At 38.6% G+C, this 19997-nt stretch overlaps 1 protein-coding gene across 1 annotated transcript; it reads right to left on the bottom strand.

The window, feature by feature from the left end:
- Window positions 1-376: 376 nt before the first annotated feature.
- On the bottom strand, window positions 377-19505 carry LOC139709653 (lanosterol synthase-like). Its single transcript, XM_071621614.1, has 20 exons — window positions 19430-19505; window positions 18463-18688; window positions 17324-17462; window positions 15941-16049; window positions 15168-15289; window positions 14118-14214; window positions 11529-11664; window positions 10553-10661; window positions 9737-9855; window positions 9015-9112; window positions 8455-8482; window positions 7648-7827; window positions 7024-7173; window positions 6549-6645; window positions 5478-5583; window positions 4176-4241; window positions 3344-3424; window positions 2392-2562; window positions 1509-1587; window positions 377-1028 (listed from the first exon to the last, which is right to left on the bottom strand). Exons 2-20 carry the CDS (start codon window positions 18634-18636, stop codon window positions 852-854), a joined length of 2238 nt encoding a protein of 745 aa, XP_071477715.1. The 5' UTR covers window positions 18637-18688; window positions 19430-19505; the 3' UTR covers window positions 377-851.
- Between the last annotated feature and the right edge of the window lie 492 nt (window positions 19506-19997).

Genomic DNA, 19997 nt, shown 5'->3' with positions numbered 1-19997 from the left:
TATTCCATGAACATTACTCTCAGGAATAAGTTAGCATTTAATAATTGTGGTAGCTGGACAAAAGTTTTAGTTCCAGAGCCTTACAAAATTGAGCATTTCAGTAAGGTTGACACTATGTTGCAACTATAATACATAGTTTTATCATCTGCCTCCTCAAGTCAAATCATGTCCCATTCTTCTTACAGGACAATTATGTTTCTGCATATTGGGTATGCATGGAGTTCTAGACCATACATAGTATAAAGCAATACTTTTCTTCTCTCAAACGATCAAATTGCTAATAATCCTAAATTATATGTAATGTGCAAAATAAAATTAAAAAGAGAAAGATTTCTCTGTCTTCAAATCAGAGACTAAATTGTACTCTATGTAAATGAACACCTTCGCAAGCAACACGGCCTACTGTTGCATCAGTTAATGGAGGTTAACAGTGCTCCCACATCAACACGTACACCCACACATCTACCCTGTACAATACATTTGTGACCCATGGAATGTGACAATTTTCAGGTACTATTTCTCCTAAACATGCATACTGTACATACATGCAGTATAGTGTAGGGATTCTGAAAGCACAGGCAATTTCAATTCAAGCTTTGTTTTGTTTGCGGGTGGGATGAAAAATTTGACATTTTCTGACTACACACAAGCAAAACAATATCAGCTGCCATTCAATTTACACTTTTGATATCTTGTCAGACTTTCAAAGAAATGAAACTGGCCATGGGGTACAGTCTATTCATTTTTGTGCTAAAATGCCTAAATTCTTGCACACATACTTCTTTTTGCCCATTAAATGAGAATTTCCTGCATCTACAGCGGCAGTCACAATCATTATCATGGTCACTGCATCATAGCTTCTCCCAATCCTCCCCATTGCTGCTGTCGGACCTCTCTGCATCGGGACTGCTGGTGGCGCTCTCCGGGTAGAGCCTGGTGTAGCGGCCAAGGGCCCAGATGGGGAAGACGTTGCGGTAGCTGGTGTAGCTGATGGCGCAGCTCTTGTTGAACACGCCCATGATGGATTCCTAGGATGAAGCCAATGAAAAAAAAAAAAAGTGCAACCATTATTTACCGACACAACAAAGGTATGCAGTTTGACTTAAACCTATGGCTAATGAAAACTTTGACTGCATACATGTATGTGACACACCTTGCCAGCCAAGAGATATCAAATAATGAATGTACATTGACAAATGATCTCTTACAGTGAGCATTTATTGTTTTTGTTTTATGAAGCAAGATATTTTCACAGCATGAAACTTATTACAAAAAGGAGCCGACAGCCTTTTTTGTGGCATTAAATTTTGGCAAATAGTGTAGACAAGAACTTTTGTGTGCATTTCAATTTTGCAAATCTTTGCTCTCTGCAAAATTTGCGAAATTAAAATGCACATGAACATTCCTTGTTTTACAGCATTATTTATCAAAGGTAAAAATGCATACAGGACTGTCATAGGTGCAGGAAATTGTAGTCTCTGGTCATTTTTCTGCCACTGAAACCTTACCTGTGGCCAGTCACCATTCTCAAGCTGCCTGTCCATGATGACCTTGATTCCCCGTTCGATCACCGTGCGGTCAGGGTACCTGCAAGAAGTCATGACGATGTCCACATTTATACCACCAGTTGTCAACAATTATCAGTTCTGGCTTCCATCTCATTCCACAGGGATGGATACCAGACTCTTTATCATCATATGAGAAAGGATCTGTATCAATTAGCGATGATGATTTTGTAACATGTTTTGTTCAATTGTAAACATTACTTTAAAGGCTTGAAACAAAACAGGACCTGGGGGTGTTTCGTAAAGCTGTTCTTAAAGTTACAAACTACTTCAGAACAACTGGGGATCGGTTCTGATGTGCTATACTTATCAGAATTTTAATAATTCAGCACAAGAAATGATCGCCAGTCATTCCCAAGTCCTTCGTAACTTTAAGAACAGCTTTATGAAACACCCCCTGACATTTCAATTACACACACACACACACATACACACAAAATAGATAAATAAATAAAATTTGTACTTGAGTAAGGGGCCACTGAGAAATAAAGTAGACAGGACATTTTTCAAATTCATACTTGGAATAAAACATGAATTATGCATGCGTTTCATTGAGTGAGATGTGCAAAGTACGGGCAAGGATGTTGCCCAAACAAGCAGCACTGGGCATTCTCATGAATTTAAAAAAAAAAAAGTTTAACTAATAAATCCTCATCAAAACTGCTCGAAGCACATGTTTTACGGTGGGAAAATAGGTATTCTGCCAGCAATATTTTTTTTTGACAGCAAATTTGATTGTGAAGGCACATAATATCGATAGCAGTAAAAAAATAAAACAGCAACTAAGGGTTGGGGATATAGATGTGGTTTCCATGGGAACAGTCACCTGACAGCCATGAGACCCAGCAAGGCCCAGCAGGTATTGACAATATGGGAGGTGTCGGCCTGCACGTAACGCCGCTCCTCGCATGAGTCAAACTTCTCCCCCCAGCCACCATCCTCCATCTGCTTGGAGACGAGAAACTCACAAGCCTTCTTCACCTCCGGAGTAGCCGTGCTGGTTGAGGAACAGATAAAGTGCACTCCTGTTATAACAAACTCGATTATAACAAAATTCCGGTTACAACGAAGTTAAAAATTCAGGCTGCAACATCATCTGCTCTATGCATTTTTATTGTTTATTTGTTTGGTTATAACGAAATTTTGATATAACGAGTCCTGAGGACTTTGTTGTAATGGGAGTCGGCTGTACAGCACAAAGATAAATATAAAACCATGTTTTCATTTACAAAGATTTATAAAGAAGCTATGTTCCTTTCCATGAAAGTCTCAAATATAACATGCTTTCCTGTCACATCATCAAATGCTTGATCTTTGATTTTGCGAATATTTCGATGCACTTGACTGAAATCAGGAAAAATGAGGTACAAGTTATACTTGATTTTTTATTTGCCAAGATTCAAAGAGGAGCAGCATTCTTTTCCATGGAAATATAAATGAGATGTGCTTTATCATTATGAAATGCTTGGGGACTAGTGTACATACCATATACTTTGTGAGTAAAAATATTTGTGAAATGGGACTTGTATGACAACTTTGCATAGATAGAAGAGTACGAACTTTGCTGCAAAAACTTTCATCCTTTTGTTTGCAGGGGAACTAACAGGCAAGACAGAAGATTCTACAGAAAGTCTGACACATACATATCTCTTTTTTCCATCTATCTTTAATACTGAGCTCGTTATCACTGCAGCCCACATGTTTCTCTCATCAATAATACTCACTAGACGGAGAAAATAAGTCTTAAGAGAACATAATTATACTTGTGTAGCACTCACTCCAGATCATAGCGCTGTCCCATACAGCCAAGGCCTTCCAGCCCAAACCAAGTGGCATATGTGAAACACACACCCCAGGATCTGTATGAATCAAAAGCAGTGGAAAAAATGAAGAGTAAAGGTTACTGTAAAACCAGCAGAGGCATGAAACTTCTGCTAATAGGAGCTGATGGCCTGAAACTTTGAAATGTTTGTGAATTGCCAACAATGAATAAGAAATTACAAGTATATATACTTAATATACAGGATTGCGTAAAAATAAAAAAATTCACAGGCATTTCATTTTCATGAATCGGAGCTCCACAAAGAATTCGCAAAAGTTTGATGATTGCAAATATGTCTGGTTTTACAGTAAGGTTGACACATTTCATGTTGGTATGGCTGAACACTCTCACTTCATTTTTTTTTTTTAACAAATCAAAGAGGTACTGCTGCCCAAAGTGATGGAGAAATTCTTGTTGGCATGTGGGTTCATAACATCGAGTGTCACAAAAAATTTCACAAACATTGTTTTCAGAATAACACGCTTTGACAATGAGACATGTCCTGCAATGTACACAACATACATTGTACCATATCAATAAACCATAATTTAACCCAAGTCAATATTTCTCTGTAATAACATGCCATATTGTCTCTTTCCTTGCTACTGGGAGCAAATGAGATGCAAGTTTGATGCAAAGTCAATGCAACAGGGATGCATATCAGACGCATCTACGATGACAAGCGTGTAGTCATTATAATACTCACACACACACACACATAAAAATAAAGTAAGCAATGTTAATTATTATTCTTATTAAGTACACTACCTACACGCCATCACACTCACCCTTCCCATGATCCATCTTCCTTCTGAATACCTTTGATATAGTCCAAACCCTGATCCACTACTGACCTGAAAAAGAAAAGGAAAAAAGAAATAAATAGCTAAACTGGAAATTAACTTCTAGCAGTTGAAGTCAATACAGACAGAAAGAGTGAGGGAAATTCAGACAGACAGAGAGGAAGGGGATGAAGAACGTACAGAAAAAAACATCTTGTCATTTGTGTGAGAGTACATCAAATAAAATGGCCATCAAATGTGAAGACCTGGTGATAATGTCGCCTTTCCACAGAGCCATGACGACAAGAAGTCAATATCATTGGCAATACGATATTGCAACATATCTCAGGGTACTGTTTACACCATATATTGCAGGGCTTTCATTTTTGCATTTTCCACGCTTTGGGTGCTACTTGCAAATTGTAAAACATGTGAAAATATTAACTCTGAGCCCGACATGAATGTGACGTGCATTCATACATTTCTCCGTTAAAGGCATACAATCGTGGCGAGTGGTTTGTGCGGCACGGAGACGAACGCAACACGCTGCCTCCCCCATTCTGTATCAAATGTAGTGACCCCGAATGAGAATAGCGCTGGCTCAATGGGTCAGCGAACAACCCTCTAGACTACAAGAGTTCTGTGCTACAAATCTCCTGACCCAAAATGGCTGTCCGAGCGAGCCATGAGAGCTTCCGAATGGACGCACATTCTCAGTGCGCACGCGCATGAAGAGAGGCCAAAAGAGCCACGCGTCTTCTGGCCTCTCTCCTCCAATCACCGTAGCTCGCGGTCACAATGTTTGTGTATGATGTGTACACACACATGCACATACACACACGTGTCTCAGTGGCAGCATTATCCCACACGTTTATGGATATAGCACCGAGTCTGGCATTGCGCAATTGCATGCACAAACTTCGGTCGTTCGGAGTTTACGTACCATTAGGGATGACGATCGTCTGCCTTTAATACCTGCACTCCATGATTGCAAATTTCACCTCTCACAAATTGTTGGGAAGTCCTGATTTGTAAAAAAATTAGACTTGCTAAGTATTTGCTGTATACAGTATCTGGTCCTCCACAACACTATATTCGATGTAATCCCATTCCCAGAAAATGAGCTTAGGTCCAGAAAAGAGAAGTATACCAATGAGTAATATATTTCTACCCAGGAATGCACAGTGATGAAAATGTTATCTAGGAATGAGGCATCTCTGTTCTCTGTACAGCCAGCAGTCCAACATCCGTTTTGACATTTGCCATTATTGATCTTTGACCTGAGAACCAACTACAGGGGCTACTGACCTTATCTCGTCTCGCCGAAAGTCCGGGATCTGGTCCTCAAAGTGTCTGAGGGACTGCATGACAGCCACTGTGCACTCCACGTAGGTGTAGTCAATCATGATGTCACCTGGGGAAGAATTTCGAAGGAGAGATGATGTGAGCACATTGGTATATCTCCTTTCCTTCTCTTGTGAATGTGAAGGACTGATGCTACAGTGGAACCTCGTTGAAACGAGGTTGATATAACAAAAAAACTCCTATAACAATGCGATGTTGCAGGTCCCAAGTCCATATTTCCTTTTTTTTGTATCCTGATATAGTGAGAAACCTGAGGTAACAAGGTTTATAGATATAACAAAACCTTCTTCTCACAAGGTGAATTGGCAGGTCTCAAGACTTTACATGTTTTTGTTTTTGCATCTTGATATAGTGAGAAATCTCATATAAAAGGTGTTGTAGTAGCTTCAGGTCCTCCTAATAGTGACATTAACCTATCGTTGCAGACTACCGCTGGTCATATGGGACATCCTTGGGGGGTTGGCGTCTCGCACATGTTTTCCAGTGTGAATTTGTGAGTGTGAGTGTGAATGTGAATGTGAATGTGAATGTGTGAGTGTGTATGTGTGCACAGTGAGCCACTTCGGAGAGGACTGGTTTTACACCCTGTTCTTTGTCAGGAGTGAAGTGGGATCTCTTCCATGAATGGATGGTAATTCTCACACACAGGACGTCCATTTAATGTCCCATTTGCCTCTTACTAGAGGGGAAAAAATAATTACACAGAATTTTGCTCAGCTAGACAACAAAGTCATAGGTACATTTGAGCCCCAGCCATCTAATGGCGTGGCACATGCACTACCGACTGAGCCACTCACTGGCCACATTGGTGATCAAAATGGTATACTTTTACAAATTGCTATGAGCCTATACAAAATCTATTACCTCAGTGTGTCTTCCTTACAGCTGGTAGCTAGCATCATGAATTTTAGCATGACACACATGTTGAAGACTGGCTACTTTTGCAGTTGCATAATTTAAGTTTAGTTTCGCAAGTTCACAAAGGGTGTAAGGATGAAAATACAGCCAACTCACCAAATACTTCTGAAGGATTCAGTTTTTCCAAGATGTATCCTCCTCGGGTTGTTTCATACGTGGCATATCCCCCGTCGGGATTCCGCATGTCAATAAGCTGTCATGGGAAGGCACAGGGAAATCATATTATTTGATTTGTGAGAACGGGCCCCTCTTTAAAACTTACTGGTACTTCTGAATGGTAATTAATACACTGTCCACATGAATTTTACAAAATATATGATTCAACTTTGATATTATCTGATTCTTATAATAATATACACTGTACTCCTGAAAAAAAAAATCAGGACTTCCTTCGCTCAGATTAGTGACTAAGAATGCATGATAACGCACATTTTTCACATGGTTTTCAGCCCTCCCCTCCCCCCCCCCCCCCAAAAAAAAAACCCCAACACAGTCATGCTGCATTCAAGTCAGCTTTTTCCTTGATAGAAATATTATGAGTACACTTTTGTACATTGCTTGCTGCCCTTACCACATCCACAGCCTGGCCATGGCGTTCCTTGCCAATGTGGTCGGTGATGAAAGAGCACTTCTCCTCCAGCAGCATGGCGGACTTGAGACCTTCTGCAGTGCAGTCGGACACTATCCAACCACAGTCCTTGGTGGAGAAGGGGTAGCCACCCTGTGGACACAATAAAGAATGGATTTGATGTTTGCTGAAAGTCCATACCAAACGGCATGAAAATGGCAGTGACTGCATTCAACCTAGGAAGACATTTCACAAACCCTCTGCAGAATCGTTACACATCGTGTTAGAGTTTAAATTGTTGTTGTGCGCAACTTGCAGGCCCTAATCAGTTTCTATCATCTCTTGCCTACTCGTACTTCTAATTTTTACAATGCTTGCTTTGTACAAAATTCCAATCACAATTTCTCAAAAGCATCAAAATAACATTCATGGAATATTTTCCTTTTCCTGACCAAATTCTAACCCTTGCCCTCTCCCTCCTTCTGCCCTGTCCTTTTCTGATCCCTCCCTCCAATTCCTTTCCTCCTCCCCTTCTCCCTCCTCCCCTCCCCCTCCGCCTCCATCCCTCCCTCCCTACACCTTCCTCCCAAATGCACTTGAGTGGAAGCCCACTGGTTGCAAACCCACCTTGTTCATTTGCCGGTAGTACTTGGTATAGTTTGGGGGATTGTCCGGTATTTGGGTGTTCTTGAGGAAGTCGTGTGCCTTCAAGAGAGTTTCCTGGAACTCCTTGTCCTGGTGTGCTCCCGCTTCCAGGAAGGCTTGGACGGCAAAGGCCGTATCCCACAGCTGGGAGCCATTTGTCCCCTGACATGGGTAAAAAGGTCAAAGTTCACAAGTGTCCCAAACAAATTGGGTGTTATTTGTTTTATACAAAATTGCAATGTCTTCCTTTTGAAGCATGAACATCATTAGGTTTTCAGATTGTTTCAAAAGTGGAAAAACTACATAGAGCAAGCATGCTCACTCAACTTCAGAAAAGAAAAAAAATTAATATTTCTAATTTCAAAGCATATCTTATTGTTTTTGCATGAAGCAAAACCTAATCATATTGTTTAGAAAAAAAAATGATTGACAGTTCTATTCTCTCACACCCTGACCACTATGCCATGAAGGCAGGAAAAAGAGAAAAAAATTGTAATCAGTTATTGCTAATTCACATTAAATATCTCACTACTTATTCAGATAAGCTCTTTCATTTGAATAATTATGCAGTGCAATAAAGTAACTTCACTTCCATCCTCCATTTGATGGATACTCTCATAAAGAACATAAAACTAAAAAATTTGCAACATGAAGCAAGAATGTATAAGTCAATTTTTGGTGTTGTGGGGAGATTGCTACACAGTAAATGAGAGAGATATCATATCTAATGTTCAGTTTTAAATCATACCCAGAGATCTCACATTGCATCATGAGAAGTTGATGACTTACCTGCATTTTCATGCCATCCAACCCAATCCTGTTGGGAAAGCACAGTATAAGAGAGCAAATCAATGTTCACTTGTTACCATTATCAAATGAAATTTTGGCATTCATTTCGAGATTTCTGTCTACAATTGGTTTTTACACCAAACAATGTATGACTTTCGTAGAATGGATAGATTGGAGTTAATTGGTTTGTATGTTTACATCATACCTAAAAAGAGAGCGAATTTACAAACAATGTATAATATGTCTTTTCCGGACTCAGAACATGAGACAGAAGTATTCGTAAGTTGTGGATTTTTCACGTACACTTGTATTGTACACGCAGCTTGCTACAATGCAAGAACCATGAAAAATATCGCTATAAATGTTACGGAAATGCCTCTTCCAAAGCAATGGGTCACTGCCCCTTATGATCAGCATTTGTACATTTTTGTACATTTTTGTCATTGTCTTGGACATGAAAGCTGCTGCTACATGAGCACATGTCAGGATATGCAAATATTAGAAAGAGAGAAAGGGGGGGGGGGGGGGGGGGGGGGGGAGTGGTGGTGGCAGTGTCTTACCACAGGTAGTCAGGGATGCGCTCTACATGTTTCTTGAAGGCCTGTGACTCCGGACCATCAATGTGCCATCTCACTAGCATCTGTATCACCTTGGATATCTGTGAGGGGATGGGGTAGGGAAGAGAACAGGTAATATCAGGCTGCGAAAGAGTGTGGCTTTTCAAAAAATACAAATAAAACCCCAAACCCACATAATAATGCCAACAGTGTGCACAGATATGGAAACACCATTACATTGATACCAAGTGAATTCAGAACATATATGCACAATTTAAAGCACACAAAAGTTTTTGAAAACAACTGTAAGTCAAGCTAACAATGAAGTGAACGTTGGGAACAGTGGATTACAAATCGATACATACAAATCAGATTGATAATTATTGATAATCAGATTATTGATTATTGATGGAAAATCTCACAAACCACAGAATAAGCAGCCAAATTGGGAACATTTATTTGTATCATAATTATAAATCAATGGAATCAAGAAGATTTTACATTGAAAGCAACTGTTTTCAAGTCTATGCTGATAAGATGAACCAGAAGGTGAAGCGAATGTATCCGTGGTATACATTCTAGAATTTGTGTTTCTTATTTGCGTTCCCACAAACGACTCCCTGGAACATGACAATTATCTCTGTAATGTCTTAAAATCTAATTGCTGAGGATAGTTCATGAATATCTTGTGGGGGAAAAACTCAATCAAAATAGGCTCAACTCACCGGTCCAATGCTGATTCCATCAGTAAACTCATCATCTGCTTTGATGTGGTCGTAGCACATGTCGAGTGCCTTTTTCCTCAGCCACGTCGAGTGAAACCTCTCGTAAAAGTCCAGAATTGCTGAAAGAAAAAAATCAGATAACTTGGTACATCTCCTCATGGATGAATGAGAGGGTAACAAAATAGTACTGCCGCAATATTGAAACGGGAATGATGTTCACAGTTTATGAGATTTACAAGTCTTTTCCCAAGAAATGACACAGGACAATTTTATAGACATGCAGCAGCTTTACAGCCATGGACAGGCTTTACAGTCATTTTGCACGGTGCGACTTTTCAGCTTCAACAACAAACACACAAAAGTGCATCATAGGGAATACATTTCTTCCAAACATCTACTGGAGCTTATACAGATCATACATGAAGAATTCTAAATCAACTCAATCACCCCAGGGAAAATACAGCTGTGTAATGGACAAGCTTTCATTTCCATGGCGCCATAACATACAAGTCACTGACAAATAACTTTTAGTCCACATGAAGCATCCATGTCATTTTCTCGACATTTCCTAAGACTGCAACAGATTTAATCGTTTATAGCTAATCTTCACACCACTAGATTTATAATATTGAATTAAATCTCTCGCGAGCAGACACTTTAAAAACATGTCTGGGAGATAGAATCTTATAAACCTGCATGCTTTAAAACACTAAAATTCTTTTTACAAAAAAGAAAGAAAGAAAAAACTTTTACAACATCATTTTTAGTTTCCATAACTACAGCGTCAATCATCCTCATCAGCATCAATAAACTCACCCATTGCAATATTGTAGAGCCAGCTGTGTGGTGTGTACAGGTCATACTTGGAGATATTGTCCCTCTGAGCAGGCCAGTTTATGGTGTCAAAATCTTGCTTGAAAATTTCCTTCACATCATCAAGACAAATTTGGGGAAACATGAATTTGATACATGAAAGAATATAGCACAAATACAATGTTAACCAATTGACGAGTCCCGAGTATACTTGGGCAGGTGTCTATGGGAAATACATGTTATAGCAAAATCAGTCCGTCCTCAATGGGTTAAATAAACACTTGAATCACATCCCAGTGTGTACCACGTCAGGAAAAAACACATAAATCATAGTTATTGGCAGGTATTGTGCATTGCACTTAGCCAATAACTATTAAAATGACTAAAAATCTTACAGATTTTATATTATGCTTTTACATAGGAGTGTTGCTTTTATATTCTAGCAATTTCAAGACATCTTGGTATTTGAAAGTATCTGTGAATATAAACGTGACAACATTACATAAAAAAAAACCTCCAGAAAACCACTCCTTACAAATATGATATACGGACACAGAAGAACAAAACTTATTTCTTTCATTTTGTTATAAACAAATGTCATTTCATTAACTGATTTCTAAACTTCAGGCAAACAGTAATTCAGCCAACTTTAGTTTATGTCAATGGCAATGTCATTCAGGCAATCTAAATACTGTGGCTGCCAACATTTATCATTTGATATCAGGGAGGTTCCAAGAGCAACCAAGATTTTACCTTTCGGGTAAATGTATCTCAAGAAGCAAAAATACTTCCCAAATCGAGGTGGTTTGTATACCAAGTTTGTTCTTTTGTCATGATATGAAGAAATGGCTGGTTCTTCGAGGAGACTGAGCAACTTTGTAAAATAAAAGGGAAACTTTGTTTTCTAATCTGAAGAGAAAGGAGAGTTTGCAGGAGGAATCAATTTGAGACTGTGTGGTGTTTTCAAACCTGAACTTACTTTCCTCAGCTGCCTGATGAGGTTGTCTTCCTTGGCCTGGAACTTGGTGCCATAGAAGAAGCCCATGGGGAGGTAGACTTGGCGACAGTGACACCAAATGGTGGAAGGGTGGGCGGGTAACCAGGAGGGGAACAGCCTAGGTTGGAGGGGGGGGGGGGGGGGAGAGTTAGGATTATATCATAATACATGGTAAATAAACTTGGGGTTAACCATGTCAAGATCACATATAAAAATAAAACAAATATGATATATGACTCAAACATATTATACAGATGAATATCTCCTCTACTGTTATGCATGTACATGTACATGTATTCCTGACATTTATATTGATATTGTATTGCTGTATATATTTCTTGTATGCCTATTATGTCTAGATGTGTCTGTGTTATACGTGTGCTCTGAATGTACACCATGTATGCAATCTACAGTATGTAAGTGCCTGTATAATGTGTATGCATGCAAACAAAACAAATTTCCAAAAATGGACAATAAAATTGAATCAAATCAATTAGAATCGAATCGATATGGGTATAAGACTATGGCATGGGCATATGACTAGACCAGACCTAAGAATTAGTTGAGCACTAACCTCATTATATATTATCTGTCACATTCATCAATGCGCTATCTGTCGCTGAGACTGTTTCAGAGTTGACAGCCAAGTCATTTACCTCTTCAAGATAGATTTTATCAAAAAACCAACACAAAGTTATGCTTTGTTATCTGTTATGTCAGTGTACAGTCAAGGTTGTGTACTGTATACCCTTTGGTATGTGGACTAGTTTTCTTCACTGTGTTTGATTTTTTAATCTTTTGTTTGTTTCTCTATTCAATATGAAACAAGTGTGCAATCAACTATATTTCTATTTCCTGCTACGTGGCTGATGCTAAATGAATGTCTCTGAGAATGAGGTAAGTTATGATTCAAATTCATTGTTCTCAAAATCATATGTGCATGTTGGCTTGAAATGGAATACATACATGCATATAATATATATTGCAAACAAACATAAAACATAAACATTATAACACTAATATGAACACATAATAAACTTGATTTCAATTTATGGGAGTCTGTGTAGTGGGATTTATCTGATTATTATAATGCACATCTATATTGCATCAGATACAGGCAGTGTAGCAGGAATACATGTATACTCATGCAAATTGTGGTAACAAGTTGCAAAAAAAGAAAAGAAATAGAAAAAAGAAGTTGTAATATTAATCAAGAGTTAGTTTCTCCTTGATGGAAACAGAACCGAACAGGAAAACAGTCATCAATATGAAGTAAACTTGATCACACATACACAACCTTGAATGTATAGTGGCATGATAGATAAGAAACACAGTTATGTGTTAGCTTTAATGATAAAGTCTATCTTGCACAGGTGAATGGCTGGGCTTTCAACTCTTAAGTAAACTCTGTAACAGATGATGAGTTTATTCATTTGATTAAAAAAAAGATATTTTGAGTGAGCAAACAGATAGTGTAAGTTAGGCTACGTGCACACTGAATTCTAGGTCTGGTTTATATAGTAAAATGTTCATATTGACTTTTCACACAACACAATTGCACATTCCTGTGCGGCTATGAAAATTGATGTATTCTTTGAAAATCCACTTAGAAACTTATAATTTATGACCTGCCAACTTTGTAAAATGTAAAATATACTATAAAAATGTTTTTGCAGCCAAACATTTCAACATTATTCCAAAAGCCTACTAAATGACACAGTCAGTGTAAATTTTCAAATTTTTCATTAGCAGATGGAGTATCATATATGATACATATTTTGTATGACATTCTGGCAGTGACTGGCATCCAGACAATTTTGCAAGTGGTTGACTTTGCAAGCAAATACCATGTTGACAAAATGAGAAAAGATTGACATTTTGTCTTAAGAAAAGCCAGTGATTTTCCAACTTGAAACAAATGCATTTGTGCTACGTGGCAATGTTTTCTCAAATTGCAAATTTCATGAATACTGGGCCAACTCACGATATTTGCAAAACTTAAAGCATCACAAAATATGATGCATGTACATTGTGTAGGAAAGAGCAAAATGATCAGGCAGAAACTTGCTGACTACCTCATATGTTACAAGCTACACAAACAATTTTCTTGCTATGAGTAACTTTAGTTTTGAAAGACAGATGATAAATCCACAATCTTTTATAACAAAGATTTTTTACTCAGGTACATGTATGCAATCATCAAATTTATTTAATAAAGGTAAAACGATCTCATGCATGGACATTTTGTTTACCAGTTATATTTTTCTTCCTGTTTCACAAAACTATGTATATCAATTTTGATGTGCAACTTGACATGGAACTGATTGTCAATCAGTTGCATAAAAACATCTTGACAGAAGTATTTCATGAATTTGAATTGACATGAAACTATTGACCAAATTTTGAATTGTTGTACCTACCACTGTATTTCATCATATAGAAACAATATATTGCATCAAATCAAGATCCTCTTCAAAGATAATAGATGTGATATTGTTTTTCATAATTTGGGTGCGCATTTTCCCATATTGTAGATATGAAGTGTGATATGTAAGACTGCAAAATTCTCACCAGATTTCCGGGAACAGACAGTGCATGCCTTCCCACTTGTAGACGTTGAGGACACAGAGCCAGAACTTTCCCCAGGATGGTATGCTCTCAGCCCCACCTGGGTGGTGAACACAAACAGGAATATTTATGAGATTTTAAATTTTAACCAACACTGTAGACAGCATGGCTTTGTATGCAAATTACAGAGAAAACATTCTCCATTCTTTCTTGGGTCTGCGTTGTTCTTAAAAGGCATGCATTTTTCCAAATCAAACAAACAAACAAGCAAACAAAAAAAGGACATGATTTTTCTCTGGGTATTTCTCTGAAGTAATTCTTTTTTATTTTTCTTCTTCTTTTCAGAGAAATGCTTCACTTTCCTTAAAAAGCCACAAGTACAAGTAAACCATGCTCTTTCAGATAAAAATATGATTTACACAGTGGCATACAGGTTATAGGTGAGCCTTTAAAGAGAACAACTGAACAGAAGAAAAGGTGGAACACACAATAAAATCACCATTACTTTCCAATCACGATTTAGCACACTGTATCATAACATCATTTTAATCATCATTGAACTATTCATGGGGAATACTGCAACATTATCTTACTATCTTAGCATCTTGTCAAGTTACAGACATGATTCGAAGATGCAACTTCACAATGTCAAAACATTTTTATTGCAGCATTACATGAGCACAACATCAAAACATCATCCCTTTATATTCCAAAGGAGAGAATCCTCAAGATAAATCTCAAAGAGTGAGTGTCTGTTTTGATTCAATGTAGAAGTTCATCATATTAAACCTAATAATTGCATCAGTCTCCCTTGAATAGACACAGCAGTCATATGTAAAGTGTCGACAATAGCATTATTGGCTTTCAAGGTTTTGACAGCTATGATCCATTATCACTTTAACTGCTGTGCAATGAGCTCTGTGTACAAAAGTAATCTTATGGTACAAAGGGCAATTACTGAAGTGTGCGATGTTGTAGTTATCATGACATTAAGTGTGTAAGGCTTGGCTGAATGAAGAGGGTGGAATGGGGGTCAACGACCAGTTATCTTACCCATCTTCATGAGGAGTGCCTTGGCTTTCTGAAGGTCAGGGTCGTCTGCTGGTACTCCTAGCAGCCTCATGGTCACGTAGTTCATGGCTGTGCCAAACACAGTGGCATGGTCCTCAATGTGACTGCAAGGACGTAAAAATCCATTCATTAGGATAACTACTTCTGGCGTTAACCTGTTGAGGACGGACTGATTTTGCTACAACGCGCATTTCCCATAGACACCTGCCCAAGTATACTGCGGGCTCGTCTTCAATGGGTTAAATTTCTAGACCCCCCAAATCCCCTGCAACATTGGCACAACAGCTACTTGCGTTTAAGAAAGGTTTTGATATTCTATTCTTTAAAATGCATTCATATTTCCTGAAACAACAACAAATTGCTGTCATATGCACAATTAATGCATACACAGATAAATTTCATATGTTTTTACAATTGAATAAAGTTCTTGTTAAAAAACAGATATTTACCACTGACAATTTGATGTCTCACGTTTAAACATCGTCTTCTGACAAAAATTTACAGATTTTTTTTTTTCAATTGGACTTCTGTTAAAAAAAAAAATGACCCTTATTCAAAAATTTTTGTGCATTTTGAGAGTTCTTGTTCATCAGGCTTTCCCATAACTGAGATGAGATGAAATACTTTGATCAAATATTAGGCATTGCACTGTGAATAGATAAAGAGCTGTTTTAATTCATTTTTGATGTTGGTCATTAACATGTATAACTGGTTAGAGGGTATTATATGACATTAGAGACAAAATGTGGACTTACAGGCCCCACCCTCCATCAGGACACTGGACGGACCGGAGGTAACGCACCATCTCCTTTTTGGACGCCTCAGGTAGAACCACTCCAGCGATGTAACACACTATGATCAGACCTGTGTGAGATATATGAAGCAAGGGGTGCATATTTGGGTATGATCGTGCCTGGTATCATTCGGTACCAGAAATTTCTACAAAATACGATCACTATTTGACACTTTGAATCTTTAACCATGAAGTGTTTTACTAATCATGAATATTTGAAAGGAACACTTTGATTGTCTTGCACAGATGTACACATATACACACAAAACAAAGATGCAGACACAGTAACACATAGACACCCATACAAAAACACACACAAACATATTGTTATCTAGATACATGTATTTGTTCTTTGACAAGTGTGTGTACAATTATATGATTAGTAAATATGAACTTCTATGCAGGGCTCAACACAATCTGAAATCTGAAACCCCATCTCAACCAAAACTATAACATCCCTTTATAAACAGGCAAATGCCTGTTCATTTCACTTGGCTGACATTTGAGTTATTGGTTGCCAAGGCAAGGGGGTAAGTAGGTTGTGGCACCCTCAACCCTTTATGCGCCCACGTACATAGATTTAAACTTGCCAAGACTTTTTCATCAGGATTTAGCGATCCATCTTAACTTGAAAAAGTTGTAAAGTTAGCGAGCCCACTTAGGTGAAGCCACATGACTCAGTCCAGCAGGAAAGTGAAAGTGACACAAAAAGGATTAAGGGGATTGGGTAAATCTCTATTCATTGACAATAATTTTCCAGATATCTGTGCCAGTAAAATTGCTAACAAAGCACAAGTTTCAACTTACTGTGCTAAGTACAAATAGACAACTTAAAGTTATAAAATTAATATGCTTGGGAGTCATTTCTTTTTTCTTCAGGTCAATACAGTTTCCATTTTTGACAGTGTATGTGGAAATCACATTGTTTTGATAAATAAGTGCTTGCAATGGTTACAATATCACTTTGCACAGTTACAATACAGAGTATTGCATTTTGTGGTGTAGAAACTTTTGTGCATTTGGCACAGCATGAAACTAGCACAAAAAAAGCACACAAATTACATTTTTGCTTTTCATATGTAATAATATTTAATCTCTTTACTTCAGCTGATTGCCAAAAATTTTCCATTTAACAGTACTCAAACCATGAAATCATCATTGAACTTGATCCACACTTATGAATTACTCAACTTTTATCATGCAAAGTTTGTTCTGGGGGTTGGGACTGGGAGAAAGGTTCAGTCAGAAAGGACAGTGTAAGGAAGAACAAACTGTGTCACACATGAACGCAGCAAGTCTGACAGAATCACTGCACAGCATTTCACTTTGAAAACTTTGCTGTTACCTGGCAACAAGAAAAGAGGACCTCCATAATCACCAGCCCAGTGACCATCCTCTGTCTGTAGCTTGGAGTAGAACGTCATCCCATTCTTGGCCGCTGCCTTGGCCGTCTTTGCCTTGGGCAGTGGGGGCGCAAGATCATTCTGTGGAAAATGGAGTAGGGGTCAATGGAATAGAAAGCATATGAATGTCATCCATTAAAAAACAAGAGACCCGCGGGTCTAGCGCTCACCTGAGTATCGCAAGTTCACCTTTCTCGCAGTCACTAATCTAAATTATTCACAGCTCTACCAAAATTTGACCAGGCATTCTCAAGTAGAAGATGAAAATATACAGTTGTACAATAAGGGCCCACATTTTTTAAGATTCCTTAATTTGGGGGGATTGGGGCCCCCTGGGGCCCTCTGGGTGGGGCATGGTGCCCATTTTGATGAATTGAGATCCTGACCCCCTAGGGATGCTACCTGCCAAGTTTGACGAAAATCCATCATAAGGTTTTCAGGAAGAAGATGAAAATGTACAATTCAGGCCCACATTTTTTAAGATTCCTTAATTTGGGGGGTTTGGGCCCCTCTGGGGGCCCCCTGGGTGGGTCATGGTGCCCATTTTAAAAATTGAGTTCCTAACCCCCTAGGGATGCTACCTGCCAAGTTTGATGAAAATCGGTCTCGGGGTTTCCAAGAAGAAGATGAAAATGTAAAAAGTTTAAGCACGACGCACGACGCACGACGCACGACGCACGACGCACGAAGGGCGATCGCAATAGCTCACTTGAGCCTTTGGCTCAGGTGAGCTAAAAAGGGGGAAGGACCAAAAGAAAATTGAAAAAGAAATGACTTAATGGAGATGTCATCTGCATAAATTTGGTGTAAGCAAATTTCTAGGTTATGGAAAAAAAAGACTATCTTCCATTCTCTCAAGCATGTGTACTATCTTTCAGACAGCACAAACTAAGAATCACAGGTAATGTGGAGAAAGCGCTACTACACTACAAACATGCACTGCAATAAAGCACAAATGATTAACTCTTCTGATTTTTATGTTAATCTTTCACTGATTCATCATGATATTCAATGATCAAGAGAACCACAAAACATGTAAAATTGTACATATTATCATCATTGCTCAAGAACGCTGTCTTACTATATCCAGTCCAAGGGCCCATTTCTCCACAAAGGTCTGAGGCCTGTCCACCGTCTCGCCTTCTGGAATGTATCGCCACGTCTGTCGCCCATTCACATTGGTCAGTCTCCACCGGGTCAGGTCTGTGGCGGGTTGGGTTTTGTAGGGACCTCCTCGATTCTTCTTGTCCGACATGGTGCTGTCAGGTCAGCCTTCAGGAAGCTGCTATCAGGGTTTGCTTCACACACTGCATGTCAAGCAAAAATGAAATTGTCACGGATAATCCTGAGTGATTTTCTGCATATCAAATTACTTTTTTCTTTCTTTCTTTTTGTAGGTGCTTGGTGAATATTCAGCTCAAATGAGATATTGAATTCTCAACTTTCAATGCTCCTTTTAATAAAGAATCAAAATTATTTTCGTTTGGACTAGTGCCTTCCGTTCTTGATCACATTTCAGAACATTACAGGCAATTCATATGTAGACCTGAGTGCTAGTCTACTTGTTGGTCACAAGTTAACCCCAAGCTAGGGTAATAATGTCATGAGCTCAATCTTAATTGGGCATGCTGCCTGCGCCTGGACCAGTGTCTAGTCTAGTCTTGTTAGAATATTTAGAGTTCAACTTCAATCTTGTGGATTTTCAATTTTGTGATTTTGGTATGTTATGTGGGTGTGGAGAGCTAACATTCATGAAACAACACTAACTGGCTGGCTCCTGCAGCTGCAGCAGAGCAGCAATGCCAGCATGCAGCAGCTGCACCTACATAGGAAGTAAATTACAGTCGCACAAGCAACACAGAAGAGAAGTAATGGGACTATTAATATATTGTTTCGCAGGGCCGACACTTCAAAGACAGGTGACTGTTCACAATGAGAAAGGATGGTCATGATCATGATATGTTACGAACCATTTACTTTTAATTCTGTGAGTTGTAATGAGCTCTGGGCTAGCAATAGGGAACCAGACAAAAGTACAATTTGCGTACCTCCTTAGTGAAGTCTGCTATCAAAATCCAGCGTTGTTTTATTCCCAGGTCGAAATATTCCGGTAATTCCGATCACCGCAAGATAACATATCTGCCGATAGTGATGAATATTTATCAGCTTGCCTTACTTAGTCTCTCTTAATACTGTATTCAGGCTACAAACCATTGATTAAAAAAAAGCGAAGAGGAAATCATGACAATGAACCCATGTGCTCTATTTGAACATGTTTCTATTCTACATTATCGCCAGAAATTGTGACAGAATTGTGACGATAGATTAAAAACTGATGTAATTATGTACATATTATTGCGAAACCATGAATTAAGAAGTTTTAAAGTGTTTAAAAATGTAGACTAGCGCGTCTCACGAAAAATCATAACGCTCCGCCCACCCCCGGGAATGTCAGCTGATCATACGATCCTTGACTGGCACGCCTGTCATTCATTCGACCTCAGAACACATAGGCCATGGGCTAGTGGGGGTCAACGTGCACCCCCTCTGCACTTAACATTCATTGTTGTTTCCATGTAGCCCTTGGTCTGGAGAGTCAAAAAAGTGATGTTAACA

This window comes from Diadema antillarum, unplaced genomic scaffold (genome assembly GCF_040938485.1).
Source record: "Diadema antillarum isolate AM-2024a unplaced genomic scaffold, OU_Dant_1.0 seq00001455_RagTag, whole genome shotgun sequence".
NCBI classification, from domain to species: Eukaryota; Metazoa; Echinodermata; class Echinoidea; order Diadematoida; family Diadematidae; genus Diadema; species Diadema antillarum.
The sequence above is the reverse complement of the archived record's forward strand: the minus strand, read 5'-3'. Positions and strand labels throughout refer to the sequence as shown.

Bases quoted from the DNA above. Each gene is read 5' to 3' on its own strand.
- LOC139709653 (XM_071621614.1), bottom strand. From the start codon at position 18,636: ATGTCGGACAAGAAGAATCGAGGAGGTCCCTACAAAACCCAACCCGCC. The intron at 9,856-10,552 runs GTGAGTTTATTG...TTTTTCTTTCAG, and splicing joins GCTCTACAATATTGCAATGG to CAATTCTGGACTTTTACGAG. The intron at 3,425-4,175 runs GTGAGTGTGATG...TGATTCATACAG, and splicing joins GAAGATGGATCATGGGAAGG to ATCCTGGGGTGTGTGTTTCA.